We start from the raw sequence: 25,131 nt of genomic DNA, 5'->3' as shown, positions 1-25,131 counted from the left end.
GTGGGCCTCCATCTCGAATCTACCATCTCCTCTTCTGCGTCTCAGCTGCCCTCCTGTACCAGGGACAAAGAAAAATACACAGTGTTTCCTTCACAACATTAAAATTCTGTTATTCCTTCAATTAGCAACAAGCATCTTAGCACAAGTGATCGAAAAGTATCAACTATCTTTGTCAGAATCACAATGAACAAGAAATCACTATTATGGCTAAAGCTTCCATCCCATCACCTATCCTGGATATCCCAGATTAGATGATATTATAAAGTGAATGATCTTCCACTGAAAACTAAGATAAATTTCTACGCGGGTAACTGTGTGGAAAACATATTGTGGAATTTGCTTTCTACCTCCTGTAAGCAGTAAATTTGATCACAGTTGTGAAAGGATTCAGTCTGCTTCAGCTTCTTTTCCTTCTGTCTGTAACAGCAGAAGACAGAGCAACACAATGCCACTTTATAGAGCATTACAGCACCACAATAACAATGGGCACCAGTGTCCCAAGTGCCAGGTAGTGACTCATACATGACCTAAGTAGGCCTATACCAGTGTTGGTAGAGTAATGCTGCAAATACAGTTAGGCAGTCTGTGCTATTTTACTGTACAATTATAATGGGGAAAACATAGAGTCAGACAAGTGCACCATTTACACTCTAAATAATCAGTGCAGTCTCTGAAAATAGCTAGAAAGGTGTGACACCAACACAATTACAGTAACAATCACGTACATTATGAGCATACTCATGAACTGTTGGTGATATCATTCACAGTGAAGTACATGAATTGCCCACAGGGCCAACCACACAACATTATTGGTGGAGCTGGTAGGAATTCAGTGATAATGTTCAAGTTTTCTGCTGTAAGGTCTCATATATCTATTTTATATATAGGTCTAAGTATGAAAATCAAAAGTACTCATTATGAAAAAAAGCCCATTTCAGAATATATTTGTAATGTTATTGAATTAGAATTGCTGATGCATTAATGTGCGCAACACATCATCATAATGCTGCAGCTGGCAAAGGTGGGCCTCATTTTAATGACTTTATCCTGTATACTGATAATAATGATGACAATGATAATCTGAGTCTGCAAAGTCACTAATAACTAAAGTAACTGTAATGGATTAAAAAGTAAATATTTCCCTCCGAAATGTAGTAGAAAGTATGAATACTTAAGCAACGTTAGCCAGTAATCTCCCTCATAACTAAATGAAGCCTACTGTAAACAGTACTTCCACCTCTGTTGACACAACTGTAACCTACCTTGTGGTGGTATGATTTAAAATGTAGCCGCATTTGCATCTATCGGTCGCTAGAGGGGGGAAATCAGTGTGTTGTTGTTTCTACGCCGGAAGTGGGAAGTAGGAAACACTGTACAGCTGTGCTCCGTGGCTAACAGAGAAGCTAACAGCTAACCTCAGCGGCGAAAATATCAGGACCCGTTGGCTACAGAAGACTCCTCGACAGCTACTTTGAGACTTTGAATCTAATATGGGGAAAGGCGGGGGCACATTTGAGAGACTTCTGGGTAAGTTAGCAACACATTCATCAAGTTAATAGTTTATTGGACAAGTAAGAGACAAAGTGCGATTTTTTCCCAGCGTATTGTTATGACAGACGCTAGGGCTGTGGCTCTCGGGCCAGCTAGCTAATTTTAGCCTGCTAACATTTTCGCTGCTATTGTTTGGAGGCCCATATAGGCTCGCTAGATTTAGCAAGTAGCGAATACAGTCTTGTTTTGTCCTTTAATTTTCCCCAGCGTTTAATCAGAGCTACGTTTCATTATTCTTGTGTTGTTTCCGTGCTAACAGCCAGCTAAACCAGGCTGTTTGTTGCCTTGAGGTTCATGTCAGCTTCACACACGGTAATATATTAAGGTTAGCTAGTGACTCACTTCAATAATAATGATGTTGCTGTATAAGCTAACTGATGACACGGCCCGGCTGACCATGAAGCCAAACAGGCAAGCACAACATTGTGATTTGTGAGGTCCTTATGACTTTTAGTGTTGTCATAAGTTTTTCAAGTTCACAACAGGTAGATTAGCTAACCTAGCTGCAAGACGGGTATTATTAGCTGCCTATCTGTTCCCCGTAAAGATCAGCGTTACACTGAATTAGACACCTTTCCATCAAAATACAGTTGGCAAAGGTAACGTTAGGTGGCTAATTAGCTTAGCTTCCCTCAGCAGTAGCCCAGGAAACATCAAACTTGGTCGTACTATGCAAACATTATAGATGTTGCTTGATGAAAAATGACAGGCATGTCAGATATAGCTAAATGTCAGATCAAGTTGAATTAACTAGTGGCAGACAGTTGTGTAGTAACAAAACTTTTACTTGAGTTTTAGTTGACATTGATGACCAGAATTACCTTCTAGGGGCCCCCAGGGTGAAAATTAGCTGTTGGGAACCCGGATAGCCGCATTTGATAAACAGCTCTGTGCTTTTTGTCAAGTACTTTTGTGATGGGCTAATGACAGGTTCTCTGTGTGGTACTCTATGCTGTTGTGTGGTAATTTAAAACACAGAAATTTAGAAGTGAACGCCATGCACAAGCACACTTTTATCTTGGATAATAAAGGTCCTGAAATTAGTTGTTGATTGTGGACCTCAAGATCCAGTACAAGGCCAAAGCCACCTTTTAGACCATTATCATATGATTGCACATAGTTCTATGTACCCAAAGATACAGCTGGTTTAGTTATTATCACAAGCTAATTGCTTTTTGGGCTCTGAGCCAGATGCCCACTTAAGATTGAAGTACTACGATAATAATGAACACTGACAAGATGTATAGCAAATTGCAGTGATACAAATAGTAAAATCCCAGATGATATCTTTTCTCATATCACAACATCGCACATTACAAAGTCAACAGATCAAACTTGGATCTAGTTCAGTTATCTCTGTCATAAGAATTACTGTTTATTCTTGTGTGACAGTAATATTTGTATGTTTGCATTGAATCAAGGGAACCTTTATGTACCTTCAGAGAAATTATTCAGCGCCTCTCTCAATCAGTTTCAACAAAAACTGACTGTGTAACCTTCATGGCGGTAGGATTTATTGCATGTAGACATGCATTATATTTAAAGCCCAGGCAGACATGGTTTCCATTAAGCAAGTCTACAACATGTCGAGTACTGTAGGTAGGAGCGCAGGAAGCCTGATATTTTGGTGACATATTTTGTTTGATGTAGCTGGTACTGTGTTGTAGATATTAGCAGACAGTGCATATGTTAAAGCTTCAACCATCTGTATTCATTGCAGATAAAGCCACCAGTCAGCTGCTGCTGGAGACTGACTGGGAATCCATTCTGCAGATCTGTGATCTTATTCGACAAGGAGACGCCCAGTAAGTGATTCTGCCCACTTCCCTCTAATTTCGTTTGTGTAATGTACATTCCCAGCTATTGAAGTTGAAAATAGCTCATTTGAATATGAGGTTTATCTTTTTTTCAATGAAGAAAACTGAACAAGTGTGCTTTCCTGACTTGATTTATTGCCAGGACTTTCTTTCAAGGAATGTTTGTTTTTGTCATCGCAGAGCTAAATATGCCATTGGGGCCATTAAGAAGAAGCTGAATGACAAAAATCCACACGTGGCCCTCTATGCACTTGAGGTGAGACATGTGAACAGTGGAAAATGAGCTGCTGAAGTGTGTTAGTGTGCTGTTTTGTCATACTTTTGTCATCTGTTTTTTGGTGAAAGCTGCTTTGGTGAAATGTGTACACCACAGTGAATAACTTGTGGCCTCACCCTTCAGGTCCTGGAGTCAGTGGTGAAGAACTGTGGCCAGACAGTCCACGATGAGGTGGCAAGTAAACAAACTATGGAGGAACTGAAGGATTTACTCAAGGTGACCTTTGTTCCATTAATATGTTTTGAACCTGCTGGGTTTAATTTCCAAGATACTGTCTTCAGTGTTATTTATGACCCAAGTCACTTTACAGTGATATGAAACCCACTTTTCTAAGATGATACGAACCAGAATAAGTGATAAAAATGACTGAAATTATTCATCAGCTATCAAAATTTCTTCTGATAGTTTCACCTCTTATCAAGTTTTAGAATGACTGTGCAACTCTATTCCATTCCCTCCTCTGTCAAAGTAACATGTAAACAAGCAGTGGAGAGTTTGGATACAGTGTTTTTACCTTGGTGCACACAGACAGTGTGATTTGTCTGACCATATTTTGGCTGGAAGCCTTATCGCCTTTCCCACCCTCTCTCTCTCTCTCTCGACTCGCTGCAGTCAAGCAGCAGGCTGCTTTACAGCATGAGCCAGCAATATTTGATTGGCTCCTTGATGTATCATGTGACACAAGCTCCTGTAGCCCACATCGGCTTCCACTTCCTGATGATGTCATAGCCTTGTGACAGGAGGGTTTTTTTTTTCTTTTCAGACCAAAGCAAGGGACTTCCCACCTCAGTTCATGTTGTCAAACACCATGTAGTTTGATTCAGGTTGTGTTTGAGCAGCTCAGTCAGAGCAGTGTTATGTGACAGAAGAAATGTAGAACATAAACACAAGAAAGAGTTTAAGATGTAAAGATTCTGGTTCCTTTACCACCAGAAACAGACGGAACCAAACGTCAGAAACAAGATTCTTTACCTGATCCAGGCGTGGGCTCACGCCTTCCGCAACGAACCCAAATACAAGGTGGTTCAAGACACCTATCAGATCATGAAAGTGGAAGGTAAGAGGAAACATGTAGATCACGTGTATTTTACTTTATTTACTTCTGCTAATGTGCTGCTGGTGTCATATGTTATGTTTCACGGTTCTGTTTTTCTTTTGTTCTTCTCGTAGGTCACGTGTTCCCTGAGTTTAAGGAGAGTGATGCGATGTTTGCAGCTGAGAGAGTGAGATATTCTGTTTTCCTGGTTATGAATTGGGTGATATGTGTATCTGAATGAGCCTGAGTTGGTGCTGCAACTAGTTAGAAGAGGAGACTCCAGTGATATTGTTGTACCACCGTGTTTGTGGTAACATGTGCTGTCTGTCTGCTTTGTCCAGGCTCCAGACTGGGTTGATGCTGAGGAGTGCCACCGGTGCAGAGTTCAGTTTGGAGTTATGACAAGAAAGGTAGGCCGGACCTTCTTGAAACGAGGCCACTCGGAGGTTTTATGGTTTCCTTCATTCACTTACTGCAGCGTGTGCGTTTAAAGCGCATGTGTGGAAGTTGACCTCGATTCGTCTTCTCTGCTTTTCCAGCACCACTGTCGAGCCTGTGGCCAGATTTTCTGTGGAAAGTGTTCGTCTAAGTACTCCACCATTCCTAAGTTTGGCATCGAGAAGGAAGTGCGTGTGTGTGAGCCGTGCTTTGAGCTGCTTAACAAGTGAGTCCACAGACCTGATGCACCAGAATGACTGTGAATTCCAGTCTCTGAGTGTGAAGTATGGTGGCTCTGGTCCGCCTTTATCTGTCTCCAGCAATGTAGAGAACTACTTCATTAACTGCAGTACGGCACTAATATAAAGAATTCTCTTGCTCAAGCTAAGCTGTATAACTTGTTGTTGAGCTTAAGTACGTATTGCTCTTGATCACTGTCAGCTTCTACTGCTTCTTGGTTTTACGAAGAAGAAAAAAAAGATTTCCAAATATTTTATGCAGTGCTAATTTATTGTGTCTAATCTTCACTCACACCTAAGCATGTTCTGAACTTCATTTTGTGTGGAAATCAGTTCTCTGTTTGTCTGTTAGCTATCACATAAACAGATGTGACTGAAATTTGGTCGCACTTTAAACTAGGCTGAAAAGGAAGTGATGATTTTTTTTAGTTCATTTAAAGAAAATAGGACAACCTTGCAGCCATTTATAATGTAGAATTTTGTGGTATTGACTCTGACTGACTTGATATTTTGCTTTGTTAAACCTTTAATTTAAGCATTCTCAGCATGAATATGTGCCTTTTAATACTTAGAATGCTTTGCAGAGGTTTGCACTTTTGCATGTTTGTGTTTGGAGAAATGTTGGTGTTTCAAGCACCATGTTCTCCTCTGACTTAAAAGATTGTTTGTCCTCCCTGATCCCCTTTCCTCACCAGCCACCCCTCCCTCTCTCCCCCCCTTAGGAAAGCTGAGGTTAAGGCCCCCACCTCAGGCCCTGCCGAGCTGCCTCCTGAGTACCTGACCAGCCCGCTGTCCCAACAGTCACAGGTAATTGTTCAGAAACTGTAAGTAGAAATTGAGATGCTGTAGTTGATGGTCAAACTGGTCAAACTGGAATTGTTATCCTCCACCTAATAATGGAGTTTGTAGACTCTGATGATCTTTGGTTTCTGGATCTTGCTTTTCAAGAGCTTGTCCTTTGACACTTTAAGCCACGGTAAGTCAAACCACACCACGTGGATTTGCATTTCCATTATAAATTTAAACACACCTAGTTGTGCCGAATCATGCCCGAGGTGATCAAGTCAAGCCAGCACATGTATGAAAAAAGAAAATTTCTCTGCTCGCTCACCAGATGCCCCCGAAGAGGGACGAGGCAGCGCTGCAGGAGGAGGAGGAGCTGCAGCTGGCCATTGCCCTTTCCCAAAGTGAAGCCGAGGAGAAGGAGCGGATGGTGGGTTGCACGGTTGGAATTTTACTTAGTAAGTGCCCGTTTATAGACAGAAACTGATACATGTCTGTATGTGTTCTCACAGAGGCAGAAGAACTCTTACTCAATGTATCCCAAAACTGATCCTACTCCAGTGACTTCCTCAGCACCACCAGTCAGCACCCTCTACACCTCCCCTGTGGTGAGACCCTCTGGCTAACTGAATTATTTACACAACCAAACACGATTAAAACAAAGGTCAAATGTCTGCTTATTTTGTCTAAGTAACCATATACTCTCTCCAGAACTCCTCTGCTCCATCAGCTGAAGATGTGGATCCTGAGGTACACGTGCTATCCTTCGCTTCTTCAATACCTCAATTAAGGCAGACTAATGGAAATCTGAACATCAAGCTTGTAATACTGATGGTTATATGTCATATTATTCCAGTTGGCCCGTTACCTGAACAGAACATACTGGGAGAAGAAACAGGAAGAAGCTCGCAAGAGTCCCACCCCCTCAGCCCCTGCCCCTGTGCCATTGGCTGAGCCCCTTCCAGCAATCAGTCAGCCTGTAGAAAGTCACGTCCCTGTCCAGCCAGTCAGTATAGTGGAGGTATGTTGAAACTTGCTGTTGAGAGCAGATGTTGATAATTGTATTTTTTATGAGTTGGAGTGGGCAGACCACAAATGACTTTCTGTACTTTGCTTCCCTCTCGTCCCTGCTTTCAGCAGCAGTACCAGAACGGGGAGTCAGAAGAAAACCATGAGCAGTTTCTGAAAGCTCTGCAGAATGCTGTCACCACATTCCTCAACCGCATGAAGAGCAACCACATGCGTGGGCGCAGCATCACCAACGACAGTGCCGTGCTCTCACTCTTCCAGTCCATCAACAACATGCATCCGCAGCTGTTGGACATCCTCAACCAGCTAGATGAGAAGCGATGTGAGTGTTAGCTGTGCATGAGTTTGTGTGCCTGTGTCTTCCTGTCAACCTGCATGTCCGGCCTCTGAACTATCACATCATGTCGGCAGTGTACTACGAGGGGCTGCAGGACAAGTTGGCTCAGGTGCGTGATGCTCGGGCGGCCCTCAATGCCCTTCGGGACGAACACAGAGAGAAGCTGCGTCGTGCTGCAGAGGAAGCAGAGCGACAGAGGCAGATCCAGCTGGCACAAAAACTGGAGATCATGAGGCAGAAGAAACAGGTCCTGAAATGAGACTCTCCAATGAAAGAGTGCAGATATTGATACATTATTACCGTGCTCACAAACGTTTGTCTTTGAACTGCAGGAGTACCTGGAGATGCAAAGACAGCTGGCCATCCAGCGCCTCCAGGAGCAGGAGAAGGAGAGGCAGATGCGTCTGGAGCAGCAAAAGCACACAATCCAGATGAGAGCCCAAATGCCTGCTTTCTCTCTGCCCTATGCCCAGGTACACACCGCGCGCTCCATCACCAGCTGTCTAAACTCATTTCAAAGAGGATGTTTCACCATTGAAATGAAATGGACACACCATATTACCTCTTCTCTTTGGGAGTAAACTTCTGATAATGTCTGTTACGCAGATGCAGTCTTTGCCTCCCAACGTGGCAGGAGGGGTGGTGTACCAGCCTGGCGCTCCACCCAGCTACCCAGGCACCTTCAGCCCTGCTGGTTCTGTGGAGGGTTCACCTATGCACAACATCTATATGAACCAGCCTGGGCAGACCGCTCCACCGCAGTACCAGGCCATGCCCGGTGGTGCCACAGGTGAGGAGGTCAACAAGAGGAAACTTTAATGCTATGAAATACTTTTTGATCAAATCCTCCATGTTTCAAAGCTCTACTTCATTACATCCACTGAGGAAACATTTGACATGATACTTTAATTTAATTCTCATGTGCTCCTGAGTGTGTGACTGATTGTCCTCTCCTCCTCTAGATCCAAATATGGTCAATGCATACATGTACCAGGCTGCAGGCACCAATGGGCAGCCTGCTCCTCCTCCTGGTCAGGCTCCCCCGACTACTAGTCCACCCTACTCCAACTATCAACCCACACCGACACAGGGCTACCAGGTCTGAGTGACTCCCGCTTTCATTTTCTGATCACTACATGAACTGCTGCCAAAATGCATTAAGAAAAATAATTATCCCACTAAATGTTGACTCTGTTCTGTGCAGAACGTGGTCTCTCAGGCGCAGAGTATGCCCCCCATGTCCCAGGCTGCCCCCACTAACGGTATGGGTTACATGGGCTACCAGCCATACAGCATGCAGAACATGATTTCAGCATTGCCTGGACAGGACCCCAATATGCCCCCCCAACAGCCCTACATGCCAGGCCAGCAGCCCATGTATCAACAGGTCAGCCACTTCTTATTTCTTCCTTTGCCACCAGATGGTAGCAGTAAGAAAACCTTGCAGCATGGTGTGGTATGCAGCCTATGTCAATCATTCATTGGTCTCTGTATATTTAACCAGTTATTTCAATCCTAGCTTATCTTCCTATTCCTACCTTTACTGTGTTCCTTTCTTGCTAGGTGGCTCCTCCTGGTGGCCCGCAGCAGCAGCAACAGCAGCAGCAGCAGGCCCCTCAGGCTGTGCCCGGCAGCACAGAGGCACAGCTCATCTCCTTCGACTGAAAGCTCATGCGCTGCAGGGTCCGCCACACTACACCCTCTCTCGTCCTTTTGGTCTTTCCCCTCACTCTCTGGACTCTGAGGATGCCCTCTGGAAACACACACACACCTCCAACCTCCCACCTCGCCGTGATGTTGTGGCAATGTAAAATATTGTGATGATGTTGCAGAACTCTTGCTCTCCTTGCCTCTACCCCCACTGAAGTATGGGAATGTGGGGTGAAGCTGCAAGAGAGGGCACCATAACCGAGACCCTCTCACCTTCCTCCTCCCTCTTTCCAACTGATATGTATGTAGTATTTCCTTATTAAATGAATAACTGAAGCTCAGAAATAGTCAGTGGTATTAAAGTTAAAAATGAAAAAATATGATAACAATTGAGGAGAAAAAAAGACAAGACATAACCATCCTTTGTCTCATATTTTTCTAAAGCAAAATTTGCATGAGAAATTTTGATTATTTTCATTAGATGGAAGTGAATTATTGCAGCCTGTCATCTATATGTGCTGTTAGAGACTGTGAGTGTGGGGAGAGAAAGCACAGTCAACGGCCTGAAATAATGCCACTAACTCTCATCACCATTAGGTTCACAGGCTCCATTTGCACTTTTCAGTTCCATCTCCCTCATGCACACACAAACAAGGGTCATCATATCTTGTTTTGGCATTTATTTGTTGTGCACTGCTTGCAATATTGAGTGTCTTTTATGTAGTTTTTTTAAATGACGAAACACATTGCAGGGATTGTACATTGTGGGAGGAGAGTTAGAAAATTGGCTGGGTGGTGGTTAAGTCCTTACTTAATACGCTTTTTTAGATTAAATCATTGAAACTACCCAACTGGTGACCTTAAAACATACATACTAAACCAGTCCAGCAACTCCAAAAGCATCCATCTCTGTATTGAAGTTATAGTGTCGCTGATAATAAAGCACCACGACAAGCCAAGACTGGCAGAAGCGAATGACCTTAACCTGTAATTCACTGCAGATGGCTTCCAGGCACCCCACCCTGTGTGCATTTGGTCGTGACTGTCACGGATCAAGATATATACATATTAAGCACGGGTGGGCAGTGTTTTGTAAAGTGTGCTTGGCTCTCCAGAATTGTGGAAATGCTTGCAGAGCGAACATGAAGAGCCGCATGTATTGATCACACACCCAATCGGTGATTTCTGTAACCCCTCAGTTGCTATCTGTGAACTTCTTTATTCCATCATACTGATCTGTCTGACTTTAAAGTAATTTTGAAATTATATTTAATAAATATCTGGTTCTTATTGTCCACTGGCTTCAACTTGTTTTTTTGTTTTGTTTTTTTCTATAACCTAGGATTTGAACAGGCGGACAGTATGACATCTTTTATTTATTTAATAAAAGTATAGTCACATTCATACAGTTCAAGTAGAGGGGTTTTAATTTGATTTTACAAGTGTAAAGGCCATAACATTACATTGAGGAGTGATATGATTGAATGTTCTCTAACATGCTAAACTAAAAGTATACAAAAAAAAAAAAAAAAATCTTCGTGCACTTCAGCTTCTTAAAGTTTTCTGAAGATGAGGCATTTGAAATATTCCTCCATCTCAATCTGGAAATGAAAAACAATACAGGTATAAAAGCTATAATGCAGTTTGGATCAAGTAGTTTCCTGAAGCCACAGTGTGTGACTCACCATCCTCTCCAGACGCATCCCATTCCCATAGGCCAACTGTCTCAGCACATCGATGTCTGGAAGACCCCACTCTGGATTCCTGTGGAAAAGCGTTAAATAAGTCTATTTACGCTCCACCAGTTGAGCTGCACCAACCACATGTTGTTGCCAGGTTGTAGTGTGGTATTTACGAGAAAACGCCTACTCACATTTTTCGAAGCTCTGCATCCAGTTGTTCATTACAGCTTGGTGTAATGGTGCCATTAATCGCGTATGCCTAGAACATGTTTAAGATTTGTCAACTGTTGCACCATGTTTTCACACTTCACACTCACATGATAACGTCATGCTATTATGAGTGGATAATGAACAAAAAGGCTGCTGGTACATACCCCATATGTTATCAAAAGGCCATTTTGCCTCATGATCTGACCTGCTCCATTGAAAACACCCTTGGAAAATTATACATGTGAAATAAAGATGGTTTAATCATTTGGAAATCTGTGAGCTCTGACCATTCACAATCGTTCTTTAGATAAGCAGGCCTACCTGTGCTGTTTTGAAGGAGCTGTACTGGAGTAAGTTAATGGCAACGATAACATCACAGGAGCTGCGAGGAAGGCCTGCCCATTGCTCCCACGGTTCGCTGGCATCCAGGTGGACAGGCTGCAGCACAGTCTTTGCATGGGTTGCAGCAGTATATGCCTTAATACTGTAAGTAAGTATGCAGCCTTAATACTGAAGTTTGTATTTCAGAATCAGGTTCTCAAATCACTTACTGCTTTTTCATTACTGGAAAATGGACAACCTGTTGGCCATGATGCTTACTGTAACACACTTGACTGTATAACTATCGCACATCCACTTGGATTATTAATACATTGTTATGTCTGATACAAGTAGGACAGTGTAAGTACTGCAAGCCCTTTTCTGTAAGACACAAACCTGTCCAAACACTCTTGTTTGATGTCTGACGGCTGCCAGGTCACAAAAGGCATCTTCTGGGCAAAGCGTATGACATGCTGTCCAGTTCCAGAGCCCAGCTCTAAGGCGAACAGCTCCCTGTGGGATTGGTCCTCAAGCACATCTTCAAGCACTAAACACAGACTCTCCCAGTTTCTCTCTGCCTGAGGAGACAGCAGCATGGTCTGCAGGACATAAGCAGGACATGTTAACCTCTCATCTTGCATTGCCAGCCTATGCATTGAGGATCCCTCTTACCTTCACTTGTGCTTGGTTGGAGACTAGTTGGGAAACAGCATATTGGTGGAGGCTGGAGGTGGTGGATGACTGTGACAGCAGATGGGTGCAGAGATTACCTGGTTAAGAGGATTCCTTCTGTGCTCAGCATTGGTACAGTACAGGTGTCAAGATGAGTTCATACAGTAAAGTTGTGTCTGAATATTATGCAGATATCATTGTCAAAAACAGGTAATAACACAGCCAATAAGATTACAGCATCATAACCTGTGGTATCACATTACATGGGACTGTCATATCGTGTTCAGAAATAAGTATTTACTGCCATCTTGTGGTCAAAATGACGAACTGCAAGAAAAATAAAATTATGGTAAACCCAGAGAGTTCATCACTTAATATGTTTCTCAAGTGTTGTGTACAGTCGGGTGTGTATTGGGGAAAACTTTCACCAATGCATTTTTAATTATATGACTGTTTATCGCAGAGCATTACACGGGGCAGACCTCAATATTGTGCGATATTAATGTGTATAGTATTAATACAGGTTCAGGCACTTAACCTTAATCTATGAGTACCCTTTCTGATAAATTAAAGATAGTAATTATTTATAAAAAAAAAAAGATTTTAAAAAAAAAAAAAAAAACGTTCAGCGTTCATCTCCCATTTGTCCCTTATAGGTTCCCATAGGTTTTCTAACAGTTCACGCACTGCATTGTGGGTAGGTCAGAAGCCGAGAGGACGCCATGTGCTTTTGAGGCAGAGGCACTGCTGCAAGGAGGCCTGGCTGTGACTGAGTTGGATTTTTTTTAGAGGGACACTGGGATAAAGGCTCCAGTAAACGTTATCATGTACTGCACCAGACACTGCCTCCGGACCGCGCTGCGGGCTGCGGCGCACACACACCGGTACGTAACGCGAGCCCGGGCGGGCACAGTCAGTCATGTAACACCGGGACAGCGGCAACGGTGCAGCAGGGTCTGATTGTTTGCATCTTCAAGGGCAGACAGTCGGTGACTGCCGCCGGTCATACTGATTTTAGACATGCTGTTGTCTCTGTAGTTTGTGTAAATACGCAACTTGTATTTCACCTGCAGTCAGAAAGGAGTTTGGAGTTTTACGGCTGTGTGTTAACTGTGTTGGGTGACGTTAGCTTGGTCTCTTAAGCTAGCAGAAACAGATCCTTCACCGGCTTTAACTTGACCATTACTCAATGGACGCTGCGCTTATTCTGATGAAACTTTGTCCTCGTCTTAAGCTTGGTTGTACAAACTAAAGGTGGCGGCTCTTTGACTTCTTCCTCCATTTACCAACTGTGTTTCTGACAGCCAAGGTCACACTCGTTTACCTGAAAATTCAGGTTTATACTGGCATAGAATAAACAACCGCAAGCTTCATCTGTTAATTTACCGTGACAGGTTGTGCCCGGAGCAGAGATGAAGCCACGAATAAAATTATAATATCAATGAAACAACCGGAGCCACCAGAACTGAGTGTAATAGCTGCTGTCTGTACTGCATTCATCCCAGAGCAGTGCCGCCCATCCGTGGGGAACGACCCCCGCCAACATTGAGTCACAGGATGTACATGAGGGGTTGCAAAAGTGAGATGTCTCAGCTGGATCTGTGTATCTGGGTGCACGGGGTCATGTGTCTTGAGCTCTGACAACCACAGTCACTAATCGTCATTCATTGAATCCATTTTCGTCTTGCAGGCAGCAGCTTCAGCGGCAGGCGCCCACCCTGTGTGCTCTCAGACTTCTGAGGACCAGTCCAGCCTCCCACTCAGACGTCATCGCCACCCCTCCGCTAGACGGAGCGCCCAAACAGTATTCCCCCAAAATCCAACAGCTCGTCAACGACATAGCCAGCCTCACTTTATTAGAGGTGTCGGACCTCAACGAGCTCCTCAAGGTTTGTCCCAGAACACTGAATCTAAAGCACAACGCGTCTTGTCTGATAGAGACTGCTGTGATTGATCTGCGGCGTCGTGTTTTTGTTGCTTGCAGAAAACTCTGAACATTCAGGATGTTGGGATGATGCCGATGGCTGCATCAGCTGCTCCCGTGGCTCAGGTGACTGATTTTTAAGCTTCATCTGCTGCAAACCGACTCTTCTCTGACTCATAATCGACACAGTAGCAGCTAATAGTTGCAGTACAAGTGCCCAAATGAATTTGCTCTCTTTTCCTCTGTGAAACCAGGCCACAGAAGAGGAGGACGTGCCCGTCAAGAAGGAGAAGACTCACTTCATAGTCAAACTGACAGAGTTAAATGCAGCTGATAAAGTGAAGCTTATAAAGGAAGTGAAGAACTGCATCCCTGGCTTGAATTTGGTCCAGGTAAGTCTCTTCGTCGTCCTCGGTCCTGATCTGAGTCACTTAAAGGTATCCTGTGGAGATTTAATTGCTCACTAATATTGGGTTTGCAAGTACAAATACACTGAACGTGTTTGCTCAGCCTGGTTTTGGTGAGAAGCGCTGAATGTAATCAGACTCTTTGTTTGTTCACAAGAAAACTCCACAGGACATGTTCAATATGTAGAACTTTCTGCTGATGCACTTGATCCAATTCCTGTGTTTTCCCACATAATACAACTAAAGTAGACCTCCAATAATATGTGACCAGCTTAAGTGTCCTGTTAATCTCTTAGAGTAAGGATGTTTGGCCAGCCTCTCCTCACAACAAATACTGAATTTCAAATGCAGGATATCATCACTTGCATACTGTTCAGCCTAGTTTCCAGAATAAAATGTTGGCATTTCACCGCAAACCACTGATATTTAAAGTGTCTTAGTTTCATATGTAATGCATCAGTGCTTTTACAATAGTTGTCAAAGTGATGTAGTTCAGTTATCAGATGTTTATGAGCTGAGTTTCTCATCAGCTGACAGCGTGACAGCTGCTTCAATTGCCAAGTGGCAGGTCAACATGTGTTTGTGGCGACCAAACCAGTTATTTTAGCTGATATACAGCTGATATACTGTATCTCGTTTATATATATATGAAGTTTATATCACACAAAAGATTTGAGTTGGAGCAGACTAACTGTGAAAACTATTATTGATCACTTTTTTTTTTTTGTCTCTCCTTCCTTAACTAGTCTAAAAAGCTAGTGGAGTCTCTTCCCCAGGAAATCCGGGCCAATGTATCCAAAGAAGAGGCAGAGAAACTGAAAGCCGCCCTGGAGGCAGCAGGCGGCACCGTGGTGCTGGAGTAGACCTGTGCGCTCCTGCACACCCGTTCTACACCGTGTTGCCGCTCATGCACTTCGTCATTCATCCTATAATTATTTTTTTTTTACATGACAAAAGGAGAATCGGGGAGAAAAGGAAACGAATGCCTTCCGACATCAACACTGTCTCTTAACAGCGTCAGGTGGGGCGGTACAACTCAGACTGAACTTTCCAGGCGCACAGCCTGCACAAACGGCCGCCTCGCTGTTTCCTTGTCCATTTGTCTGCTCATGTGTCTGTCTGATACTTGTGTAGCAGATAAGCTACAGAAACACTGGCCTGGGTGCCAAGTGAGTGAGTTGGTCATTCTGTGCGTGTACGTTAAACTTTTCACAGAGGCAAAGATTATGCAGTTGGGACAACGTGACCATCCCTGTGGTGAAGAACGCCAGATACTGTGTGGAGTTCAGGGGATGACAGTGCTGAGTCCCTCATGTTGCTTATAGAATTGTTGATAATGTGATTAAAGTTGAAATACCAAAAATTTTCCTTTCTCTTATGTGTCTTTGAAAGATCCATCTGATGCAATGGAAAATCTCTATATTGCAACTGACAAAGTATCTACTATACACTACAGGAGAATGTAGCCTGTTGTACTGCTGTTCACCACTAGAGGTCGTAAGATCTCTTTTAATCACCTCGGCATGAAACCACATTCTGTTCCCGTGCAAACGTACAAATGTGTTCACAATTAAGCTGATTTTCATTTTGCTGTGAACAGAAAGCGGTGGCTGTCCTGGAGGAGAGGACAGCAGTTTACAGACTTGTAGAAATGTAGTTTTTATGGCGATACAGGATGTGCAGTCAGTAGTTTGACTAAAATGTAAAACATAATTTGAAAAGCACACGGCAAAGTTGCAGTGAATCCCGTTTATCTCAAACCTTGAAAAAATACGCTTGCAGCCAGATTAGTTTATATTTGGATTATGGGTTTTACCTGTGCTTTTTCTGACCTGCAGACACGTCCTGTGTGAAAGAAAGTCCAACTAATCACTCACTGTCCTATTGAGCAACTTAATCCTTTATCATCTACTTCTGCATGTTTTTCAATGCCAAATTCTACCTTCCCAGAGGTCAAATAAGCCAAAATAACTCAAAACACCTGTGTGCAGTTGTGCTTTATGTGGGCTGATTGAGACATGAACATTTTTCCAACATGCTCTTCAACACGCTCTTTAAGGTAGTCATTTTCCATTTCTGTGGATGGTTTAAGGTATTTTGTGATGAACTCCGCCACCTGCACCTCTTGACCTGATGATGCCACTGATTGTAGATGGCCATCAGGTGGTGCATGTGGTCTGCGTTCAGGCTGTGTTTGACGCTTGGTTTAAATCTGCCTAGAAAAGTTCAAACATGTTGAAGTATGTCACTGAGCAGGAGCTAACTGTTCGTGTGCCTCCATCAGATTAAGTCATTGCAGTGATTCGTATCTTTTGTTTGGTGTTTGAGGAGATCAAAGAGGAGTCTGTGGCCTGAGGTGTGTTTATTAGCATAGATGTTAATAAAGCCCTGCATTGCTTTAGTCTTTGCTTTTGCTGTGGAACTACTTTATCAGAAGGAGGTAGTATTTCCTGTTTTTTTTTTTAAGTGGCCTAATAATGATGGCCTTGACATGTCCACATTGACACCATAGGAGTTACATTTTGGTTAAACCTGTTGACCACATGAGTTTTACATGGGTTCAAAATACACATCGATTCTCCCACCCACCTCCATTCATTAAATATGATGGGATCAGCTTATTTTTGGCACTTTTTAGTGTTGTCTTTTTGAGATTTGTTTATTGTGCTTTGATTGCATCAGAGCAACAAACATGTACATTTCTTGTTAGAGGTTCTGTGCCTGGAAATCATGTTAGAGGACCACTCAAAGACTCAAAGACCGATAGCTGGGTAGAAGGAGAGGAGTGAGGAGGAGGTGTTGTGCAGCACGTCTCTCAGGCTGAATAGAAACCAAGCGTGGATATGTGGTGCTCACATCAGTGAACTCCCTCAAGGCACCGTGACAGCTGAAACCAGGAGACGTGTCAGACTGATGCTGAATTACTTTCCTTTTTCAGATACACTGGAAAACTGAAGAGCCTGCTGAAGTGGCTTTTCAAAAAAATGAATCCGACATAGAGTATAATTTGCCCTCACAAAAAAGCATTAATGGAGGAAATATTAGAGAGAGCATACATTTACTCTCATGGACAATAAGCAACATGAATATTACATAGAAAAGGAATAATAAAGTACATTTTTATAATGGAAGCATATGAGCAGATGACCCGAACAAGGAAAGAAAGTAAAAAGTCCTCACATGCAAAATGGACAACACAGATGGAAAATGTTCAGATTGAAAGGTTAAATGCAAAATGTGAATCGGCAGAAATGGAAATGTAAAAATGTGGAAGAGCATAAATGGAAATGTTCAAATTAAATATAAAAATGGAAAGGCTTGAAAAAAAAAATCTAAAAAAAAAGAAAAAAGTGAAAACTTATTTATTTATTTATTTGCCATTTTTCCACAGATTTTTAACTGTATGTACTTAAGGGGGCTGAGGAGGGACGCACCTTGTAAAATTCATGAACACCAGGGGGAGTGTGGACATCAATCATCAGAGGAGCAGAGCCAGGTGAAGACAAGGAGGTGTGAAAGATTTACGCCTCAGGATTTGGTTAAAAAGAAAAAAAAAAAAAAAAAAGGGTTTGTTTTTCCACATTACTTCAGTCAACTGTGATGTAATTTGAAATCGTCAAGGCCTTTTTCACGCCAGACATGTTGACTTGTCATCGCAGGCACAAGCACAGGTGTTACTAATAACATTAACAATGGCTGCCTTCTATTCATGTGTCCCAGTAAGCCATGACAGTGTCCAGGACCCTGAAACTGAAGCAGCTAAATGGAATTCAGCCATCATTCACTTTATTATTTATATCTGTGACATGTCTAAATGTCAAAAAAAAAAAAAAAAAAAAGCCTGTTGTTATAAGGCCACAACATACTGAAGCAGAGGAGAGAAAGAACAGAGGCCGATGAAGACGATGTGTGGAGATGTAACATGAGGAGGAAGCACGGCACACAAGTGGCTGCCAGAGTTTGTGAAGATCATGCACCTCAACACAAACAGCTCATCGCACAACATCCCCGAGTGAGCAAACTCTGCAGAAATCAGCGGGAGCAGGACAGAAAATTGTTTCCGAACAACGTGCTGAAGAGGAAACCCTGCTGCGTTAGTGGTGACGATCTCAGGCTGCTTTGAAGTGTTCGCAGCAGGAAGGCAGCACATGAAATCAACGTTAATTCCAAGTTTAAGTGAGAGACAAAGATCAAACTGTGCGGAAAGCTTGATGCAATGTGTGCGGGCGATTTAGAGGAACGTCCAAGAGGGCTGTTTGGCATTTCACAGCAGCCATATCCAGAAATGCAGAATATCAAATGACGCAACATTAGACATAATGTGACCGTCTTATATGCAGAGTTGGTAGAAGTATTCAGATCATTTACTTAAATAAAACTACTAATACCTCACTGGGAAAGTACTCCATTACAAATAGAAGTCGACAGTTACACATCATAAGATCATCATTCCTGCTGAAGTTGTTTGAGGTGGAGCTCATTTTGAGCTGTTTTCTGCAGAACTACAGCTAATGATTTTTTGATTTGTGAACATTCAGAACAATTACCCTGAGCCCAGAGTGACACCTTCACAGTGTTGAGCTCAAAATTAATAAGAATAAATGAAAACAATTAAAGGAAAAGCAGCATTTGTGGAGTTGTGTGGAATCATGACAAGTTTTTGCAAGAATAATCATCAAATGATTATCAAAAATAATACGAATAACTGACTAATCGACTAATCGTTTGGATCTGTATGTTTATATACTTTTGCCTAGTTTAATTTACAATAAACTCTTCATATGCTTTTCATGCAAAAATGTGAAATGATTGTAATGGAGTCAAAAGTACAATATTTCTCCCTGAAGTGTAGAAGTAGACAGACGAATTCGTACTTAAGCACATTACTTGAGTAAATGTGCTCAGTTATATTCCACCAGTGGTCGTGCGGATAGAACAGTTTGTATACATTTGTGTGCAGTGGCACTGATGTATTGTCCTATTTTACTGTGCGAGCAGCCAGGCGCGGAGCAGAAACCTCATTCAGAGGACAATCACTCCACGTATCTGCATGTGTCAGATCTGCAGCGGCACGGTTGTTGCTCACGTCTTGCCTCTGCTCGGACTTGGAGTGGGTATCCAGTTACTGTTTCTGTCATATGTCATGAGCCCCCCTCCCTCTGAGTCAGCGCACACTGTGCACTGCCAGGCCGGCCATTCATACCACTGCTGCACCGCTCATTTAAAATCATGTCATGCTTAAGAACCAAAACAGACACTTGGGCTTTAGAAACTTGCAGAAAACATAATTTAGTAACAGCACAAGCTGTTATTGAGTGTTCTTAAGTGAGTAAGTGTGAAGACAAGCAGTATGTTTTTGACTTGCTGACAATTTGTGTGACCCTGAATGGTATAATAGGAAGCAGCGTCTATCCTTAACCAACATGTCTTTGAACTTTCTGACCTTTGATCTGTGTTCGTTGATTCTTGGGATGCTGCCACGGCGCATTCACAAAACTACAGCAGCAAGTCAAGCTGGCTTACTATTTTTACATTAGTCACGTACACTTCCTCCCACAAACCAGCTGCACCCCTCTCTTGGCACAGAAAGATGGAGTAAGTTGGAAGGCTCTGCACTTACTCCACCGGACAAGTTCTGCCATATGTTAATCCAGACTGTCCAGCTCTTTCTGAGAAACAAAGATGCAGATTTACACAAAGGACACTTGGGCTGAGTTTGTGCGTTTAACAGGAACGGCGTTCAACCATTACGGCAGTGAGAGAAAAGGATGAAGAGAGCAAACTTGGAAAAAGTTGTCCCAGGAGCCTTTGAGAAGCCGACACTTTGCCCTCTTCCTTTGGAGTGTGTTTGACGAACGACATGCAGGACACTCGCGTCTCTCGTTGGTATTTCGGTGGAATCTCCTCCAGCGCAGCCGCCTGTTTAACACACCCACTGGATTTAATTAAGGTAAAACACAAAGCTAATTGATCTTTGATTTAATCATCACATTTATTTTCCTTTCAGAAGTCAAGAAAATGATCCAGTTAGGCCTCATTGATCTGTCTGGAGTGTTTTTCGCAAGTGCACTGTGGAAATGTTAATAAAATTACTTTCTTTGAAGGTTCATTACCTTCTTTTCCTGTTGACACTGACTTTCTGAATAGCGTGCTGTTTTATGGCGATGATTTGATTTACCTAATTTCCTAAATTACCTTGATCATGACAATCAATAGGCTTGTTTGGACGTTTTAAAGTGCATGAGATGATGCCACACGGGTCTCACGGTTCAATTTTGTATTTCCTACAGCTGTTATCCAGCTATTGAATTGATTTTCTTTCATTCAGCTTCCTGGCTAGATGTTTGTGGTGATGTTCAGTCTAAATATCAACAAGTTAAGTACAAATCTTGTTTGCTTGATGTCACTGCTTAAGACAGCAGCAGACATTCGTTCTGGCGACTGACAGCCGTCACCTTACACGTGCGCAGGTAGCTGTCGCGCTTGCTTGATGTGTGACCGACCCTCTTTGCTGCTTCCATGTGGTCATTTCCAGGTGCACTTACAGACGCAGCAGGAGGTGAGGCTGAGGATGACCGGGATGGCTGTTAATGTGGTGAGGAGAGAAGGTTTTCTGGCTCTCTACAGCGGCCTCAGTGCGTCTATCTGTCGGCAGGTGAAAATACACACACATGTCAAGTCATTCACTGTTCATGTCCATGCTGCACACATATGAATGGGCTTCTTTCTTTCCCTACAGATGACATATTCTTTGTCACGGTTTGCCATATATGAGACTGTCAGGGACAAGCTGAACAGAGAGAACAAAGGTCTGATGCCTTTCTACCAGAAAGTCCTACTGGGCGCCTTTGGAGGTATGCATTGTGACACAGTGTTCGCCATATTAGTCCCTATCTTATTATTTAATGTGTTTTCTCCAACAGGGTTTGTAGGTGGTTTCATCGGGACCCCAGCCGACCTGGTGAATGTCAGGTGGGTTTCGTTTCTTCACCAGGAAGAAGACACGACCTGCACTTTGGCTTTCCTCGTACAATGCAGTGCTGCTATTGTACTGCTGATGCACGATAGTTTGTGATGGAGAGCTCAAATCTACTATAAAGACAAACATAAATAAACCATCAAGACTGCTGTAATCCTACTACAAATTTAACTCCCTTTACTTTAAATTTTCATATGTTATTTTCATATGTGCCAAGCAGCACTGCAATGTGAAAATCAGGACGGGGTCAATGATTTGACGCAAGCAGCCGAAGGAGCTTTTATGCTCACCTTTAAAGTTTGACAAGCCTATTATGACTCTATTCAATAGCAAGATAATCACTGAGAAGGTTACTCATCCTGACAATTACGTGGCTTTGAAATGCTTTAATCTCTTGTCGGTGCAGAATGCAGAATGATGTCAAGTTGCCGGTGGAGCTCAGGAGAAAGTAAGTAAAAACTGGAAATGGAAGTACGTCCTGGACAGACCTTTTGATGTAGAGAAAACTGTCTGTGGTCATATGCAAATCACCACATTGTGAGATTTTTTTCCCCTCTTCCAGTTATGCTCATGCTCTGGACGGACTTTTACGAGTCTGGAGGGAGGGTAAGATCCATAAGCATTTTCTTACTTTACATTAGCTCCAGTTTGTTTCCTTCATATGCCACACACTGACAAACGACTCGAAAAAGGTGTCCAACAGGTGAAAAGTGTTAAAATAAAATTAAGCATAACAAATGTTTTGTAGCCTGTGTGTAGACATTTCTTCATATCTCACATCACATTTTTACTTACTTTACTATTACATATTTGTCCTTCATGTGTTCCCCATCCTGCTGTTTAATTGGTAGAGGGAGTGAAGAAACTGTTTTCTGGTGCTACAGTGGCGTCTACTAGAGGTGCACTGGTCTCTATCGGACAGGTAAAGACCTCTGCTTCATGCAGCTATTACACCACAAAAATGCTACTGTGCTATTTCGCAGCGTGTGTGCACTTTGCTCCTGCAGCTGTCCTGTTACGACCAGTCCAAGCAGCTGGTTCTGGCCACTGGTTACCTGACTGACAGCATCCTCACACACTTCGTGGCCAGTGTGTTTGCAGTGAGTGACTCGCCTCTGTCACAGTGTGTGTGTGTGTGATATCGCCACATTTTCTAAAATAAGACATCTTTTCTCCTTTTCTGCACAGGGGGGGTGTGCCACAGTCCTGTGCCAACCGCTTGACGTTGTTAAAACAAGACTAATGAATTCAAAACTGGAATATGGGGTGAGTTTTTTGTACGATACAATGATTTAGATGTTGCTGGACAGCGGGGTTGGAGTTACCCGGGGCGTCTCTCCTGGTCTCCCTCTCATCACTCTGACATGTATGTTTTATTCATGAACTGTGGAGAATCACACAGCTTGACGTGTCTTGGTGTTTTTGTCTTTTTGTTCCAGGGTGTGTTTCACTGTCTAACAGAAACAGCAAAACTGGGCCCGAAGGCATTTTACAAGGTGGATGTCACCTTCCAGACGTGATGTTTTTACCCAGCCAAAATTATGACTCTTTACATTTTCATCGCGTAAATGTTCCTGTGTTTAAAACATCTTTCGACTTTGCTGAAATAATGATATGATTTGTGTCCAGGGTCTTGTTCCTGCAGCCATCCGTCTCATCCCTCACACAGTCTTCACCTTCCTATTCCTCGAACAGCTGAGGCAGCATTTTGGTGAAGTGGTTCCCGCCTGAGAGGAAGGTTGACATGGACTTTGCAGCTTTTTTTTCTGCATCACCTACAGAATTACACACACAGATGACTTGAATTACCTGGTTGTGTTAACTTACAGTGTCAAAGCAGTTGACCATTGTGGCTCTTTACCTGTGAACTGTACTATGTTATAAATCTGGGGTTGTGGAAAGCAGGTTTAGTGAACTTCCATGAACAGAAACTGGTTTTTAAGCTGATATTAACTGATAAAGCTACTTACACAAGGCCTCCTCTGCCCTCTGGGTGCAAACACCGAAAAATAGTGCAGCCAGATATGAATTTGAGCTTATCTGCCCCGGACCACTGCCGAAACAGTTTATTTTCAGATTGTGCAAAGTGTTTTCAAGTTTGTGGTGGGAGGCATCATTTTCACATTTCCTGTCGTCAAGTTAAGAGTCAAGGTGACTTCTTTTTATCCCCGAGAGGATGTTTTAAATCCATGTCTGAAACGTGCACTAAGGAAACATGCTGTACCAGATTTAATTAAATTGATAGATTAAAACAATCGCTCCTTGTCTGCTTGTGGGCCTCGTTGATGAGAGCTGAGAGGCAGCGTGATGACGCTCAGGCTGTCAGTACAGATTTCCTTTCTGACAGTCTGAGCGCCATTACGCTGCCTCTCAGGTCTCCTTGCTCTTGAACAGGAATAATCAGTGTATCGTAGCATGAACAAAAGCTCCCAATTATGAGCTTTCATGAGGTCAACCAGCTGCCTTTTAAACCAGGGGGCGTCTGAAACAACGTTCATCTGAAGACACTTTACTGAGAGTTCTGAGAAAAGCTGCGCTGTGAGCAGCAGTTTGTGGGTTTGCGGCTTCCTATTGTTTTAAATTGTTCCAAGTATTATTTTTCCAGTGTTTCCTTTCACGGTGATGCACAATCCATCATTTTCAACTCGAAAGGACACCTGATATTTTTCCACGTCCCATGTTTTTTTAATTGTCTATATCGATGTCAGCATCTGAGTGAGGATAGTTGTCTTTAGGGTCAAACTCATGACAGCTCTATTTTTAATGCTTATTTCTGCAATGTCAAGAAAAACTCTCCTACTTGTGTCTGTTCAATAAGAGATGCGTGTGCACGGGGAAGATGTCCAAATCAGCTCTTTTGATTGATGATATAACTCAAGTTGCTTAATCAACAGGTTTCATAACCCTGTTAAGCCCGTGTAAAAAATCATCTAATGGTGAGGCACTTATCAACAGCAGTTGTCATGGAGCTCACTAAAAGAGCAGCATGATGACAGGTTGGTAATGACACATAATGCACCATGTAAGGATTGTACGTCTGACTCTGGCTCCTTTTTCAGAGTCTGTCCTGCTTGACTTTGTAATGAAGCCACAGAGGAAGGTCTGTAGTTTCCTTTTTTTTCAGGCACTTGAACACTGAGACAATACAGACTGACAGGGTGTGCTGAGAAACATCCATTGAGGATACAGGTAACGATGCTAATGATGCAAACACGTACACACAGACGTATTAAGTGCATACCGTCTTCCTCTTCGTTCTGTCTTTGTTTCTGGAAAACATTAAGAAGAGACCTCAAGCTTCGGTTTGAAGCCGAGAACTGACAGCCTGAAAGTTTTGGAAAAGCCATGACGACAGAAAAATAATTTGAGATTTCAAACTGTATTATTCCAGATGTTCATATGTCAACACAAGGAAAAATGATTCTAGCTGTGATGTTTACCTGATCGGACACCCACTGCGTCTACGAACATTTATTATTTCATACCGTCCGCTGCCTTGAAATCGTCTGAATATGTTCCGGTCACTGTGAAGGTCTTATCAAACAGAACACATTCCTGTCTCACAGAGGAACATGGCCTGTGCAAATACAAGACCAGAGGGAGCAATGTTGACCACGTTTGATTGAACATGCAAAGGTCAGGCATTCTGTTTCATGGTGTTGAGACGGGAGCGTTGACAAAGCTTCTGTTCCACTGTTACATGTAATGTAAACACTGATGACATATTCGCCTCTTTTAACAGAGTCGACACCGATATGACACCACACAAGATATGTCTC

The 25,131-nt window shown here is 42.8% G+C and overlaps 4 protein-coding genes across 10 annotated transcripts; 3 read left to right on the top strand and 1 right to left on the bottom strand.

Annotated features, from left to right (window-relative positions):
* The first annotated feature begins 1,369 nt into the window (after positions 1–1,369).
* hgs (hepatocyte growth factor-regulated tyrosine kinase substrate) lies at positions 1,370–10,452 on the top strand. 5 transcript variants are annotated; one of them, XM_076751694.1, is made up of 20 exons: positions 1,370–1,527; positions 3,272–3,356; positions 3,549–3,624; positions 3,769–3,861; positions 4,579–4,702; positions 4,816–4,868; positions 5,023–5,091; positions 5,221–5,345; positions 6,081–6,165; positions 6,473–6,571; positions 6,654–6,749; positions 6,853–6,891; positions 6,998–7,162; positions 7,279–7,492; positions 7,582–7,754; positions 7,840–7,980; positions 8,114–8,297; positions 8,470–8,606; positions 8,712–8,894; positions 9,071–10,452. In XM_076751694.1, the coding sequence occupies exons 1-20, from the start codon at positions 1,491–1,493 to the stop codon at positions 9,170–9,172; spliced, it is 2,280 nt and encodes a 759-aa protein (XP_076607809.1). In that variant the 5' UTR covers positions 1,370–1,490; the 3' UTR covers positions 9,173–10,452. The 5 variants fall into 5 exon arrangements, with proteins under 5 accessions (XP_076607809.1, XP_076607810.1, XP_076607807.1 ...); XM_076751695.1 differs by having other exon boundaries at positions 1,373–1,527; positions 7,282–7,492; XM_076751692.1 differs by having other exon boundaries at positions 1,373–1,527; positions 6,054–6,165; positions 7,282–7,492.
* Positions 10,453–10,565: 113 nt separating this feature from the next.
* Positions 10,566–12,237, bottom strand: LOC143333593 (methyltransferase-like 26 B). Its single transcript, XM_076751698.1, has 7 exons — positions 12,043–12,237; positions 11,767–11,969; positions 11,371–11,533; positions 11,214–11,273; positions 11,031–11,098; positions 10,843–10,921; positions 10,566–10,758 (listed from the first exon to the last, which is right to left on the bottom strand). The coding sequence occupies exons 2-7, from the start codon at positions 11,964–11,966 to the stop codon at positions 10,711–10,713; spliced, it is 618 nt and encodes a 205-aa protein (XP_076607813.1). The 5' UTR covers positions 11,967–11,969; positions 12,043–12,237; the 3' UTR covers positions 10,566–10,710.
* Positions 12,238–12,727: 490 nt separating this feature from the next.
* mrpl12 (mitochondrial ribosomal protein L12) lies at positions 12,728–16,772 on the top strand. Its single transcript, XM_076752658.1, has 5 exons — positions 12,728–12,926; positions 13,733–13,931; positions 14,027–14,092; positions 14,221–14,358; positions 15,120–16,772. Exons 1-5 carry the CDS (start codon positions 12,868–12,870, stop codon positions 15,234–15,236), a joined length of 579 nt encoding a protein of 192 aa, XP_076608773.1. The 5' UTR covers positions 12,728–12,867; the 3' UTR covers positions 15,237–16,772.
* Positions 16,773–19,908: 3,136 nt separating this feature from the next.
* Positions 19,909–23,614, top strand: slc25a10a (solute carrier family 25 member 10a). Of its 3 annotated transcripts, none has more exons than XM_076753079.1 (11): positions 19,909–20,323; positions 20,909–21,028; positions 21,113–21,227; positions 21,297–21,345; positions 21,759–21,800; positions 21,915–21,958; positions 22,204–22,274; positions 22,360–22,452; positions 22,541–22,618; positions 22,792–22,848; positions 22,982–23,614. In XM_076753079.1, exons 1-11 carry the CDS (start codon positions 20,234–20,236, stop codon positions 23,081–23,083), a joined length of 861 nt encoding a protein of 286 aa, XP_076609194.1. In that variant the 5' UTR covers positions 19,909–20,233; the 3' UTR covers positions 23,084–23,614. The 3 variants fall into 3 exon arrangements, with proteins under 3 accessions (XP_076609194.1, XP_076609195.1, XP_076609196.1); XM_076753080.1 differs by having other exon boundaries at positions 20,094–20,323; positions 20,921–21,028; positions 22,982–23,161; XM_076753081.1 differs by having other exon boundaries at positions 20,094–20,323; positions 21,113–21,182; positions 22,982–23,161.
* The last annotated feature ends 1,517 nt before the right edge of the window (positions 23,615–25,131 follow it).

Source organism: Chaetodon auriga, chromosome 16 (assembly GCF_051107435.1).
Source record: "Chaetodon auriga isolate fChaAug3 chromosome 16, fChaAug3.hap1, whole genome shotgun sequence".
Taxonomy (NCBI): Eukaryota; Metazoa; Chordata; class Actinopteri; order Chaetodontiformes; family Chaetodontidae; genus Chaetodon; species Chaetodon auriga.
The sequence above is the reverse complement of the archived record's forward strand: the minus strand, read 5'-3'. Positions and strand labels throughout refer to the sequence as shown.

Excerpts from the sequence above, each read along its gene's own strand:
- hgs (XM_076751691.1), top strand. The coding sequence starts at position 1,491 with ATGGGGAAAGGCGGGGGCACATTTGAGAGACTTCTGG. Across the intron at positions 6,166-6,472 it reads CGCTGTCCCAACAGTCACAG|ATGCCCCCGAAGAGGGACGA; the intron begins GTAATTGTTCAG and ends CTCGCTCACCAG. Across the intron at positions 6,750-6,852 it reads CCCTCTACACCTCCCCTGTG|AACTCCTCTGCTCCATCAGC; the intron begins GTGAGACCCTCT and ends TACTCTCTCCAG.
- LOC143333593 (XM_076751698.1), bottom strand. The coding sequence starts at position 11,966 with ATGCTGCTGTCTCCTCAGGCAGAGAGAAACTGGGAGAGTCTGTGTTTA. Across the intron at positions 11,534-11,766 it reads AAACAAGAGTGTTTGGACAG|TATTAAGGCATATACTGCTG; the intron begins GTTTGTGTCTTA and ends ACTTACTTACAG. Across the intron at positions 11,099-11,213 it reads GCCTTTTGATAACATATGGG|GCATACGCGATTAATGGCAC; the intron begins GTATGTACCAGC and ends AACATGTTCTAG.
- mrpl12 (XM_076752658.1), top strand. The coding sequence starts at position 12,868 with ATGTACTGCACCAGACACTGCCTCCGGACCGCGCTGCGGGCTGCGGCG. Across the intron at positions 13,932-14,026 it reads ACCTCAACGAGCTCCTCAAG|AAAACTCTGAACATTCAGGA; the intron begins GTTTGTCCCAGA and ends TGTTGCTTGCAG. Across the intron at positions 14,093-14,220 it reads CAGCTGCTCCCGTGGCTCAG|GCCACAGAAGAGGAGGACGT; the intron begins GTGACTGATTTT and ends CTGTGAAACCAG.
- slc25a10a (XM_076753079.1), top strand. The coding sequence starts at position 20,234 with ATGCAGGACACTCGCGTCTCTCGTTGGTATTTCGGTGGAATCTCCTCC. Across the intron at positions 21,029-21,112 it reads GTGCGTCTATCTGTCGGCAG|ATGACATATTCTTTGTCACG; the intron begins GTGAAAATACAC and ends CTTTCCCTACAG. Across the intron at positions 21,959-22,203 it reads TTTACGAGTCTGGAGGGAGG|AGGGAGTGAAGAAACTGTTT; the intron begins GTAAGATCCATA and ends TTTAATTGGTAG.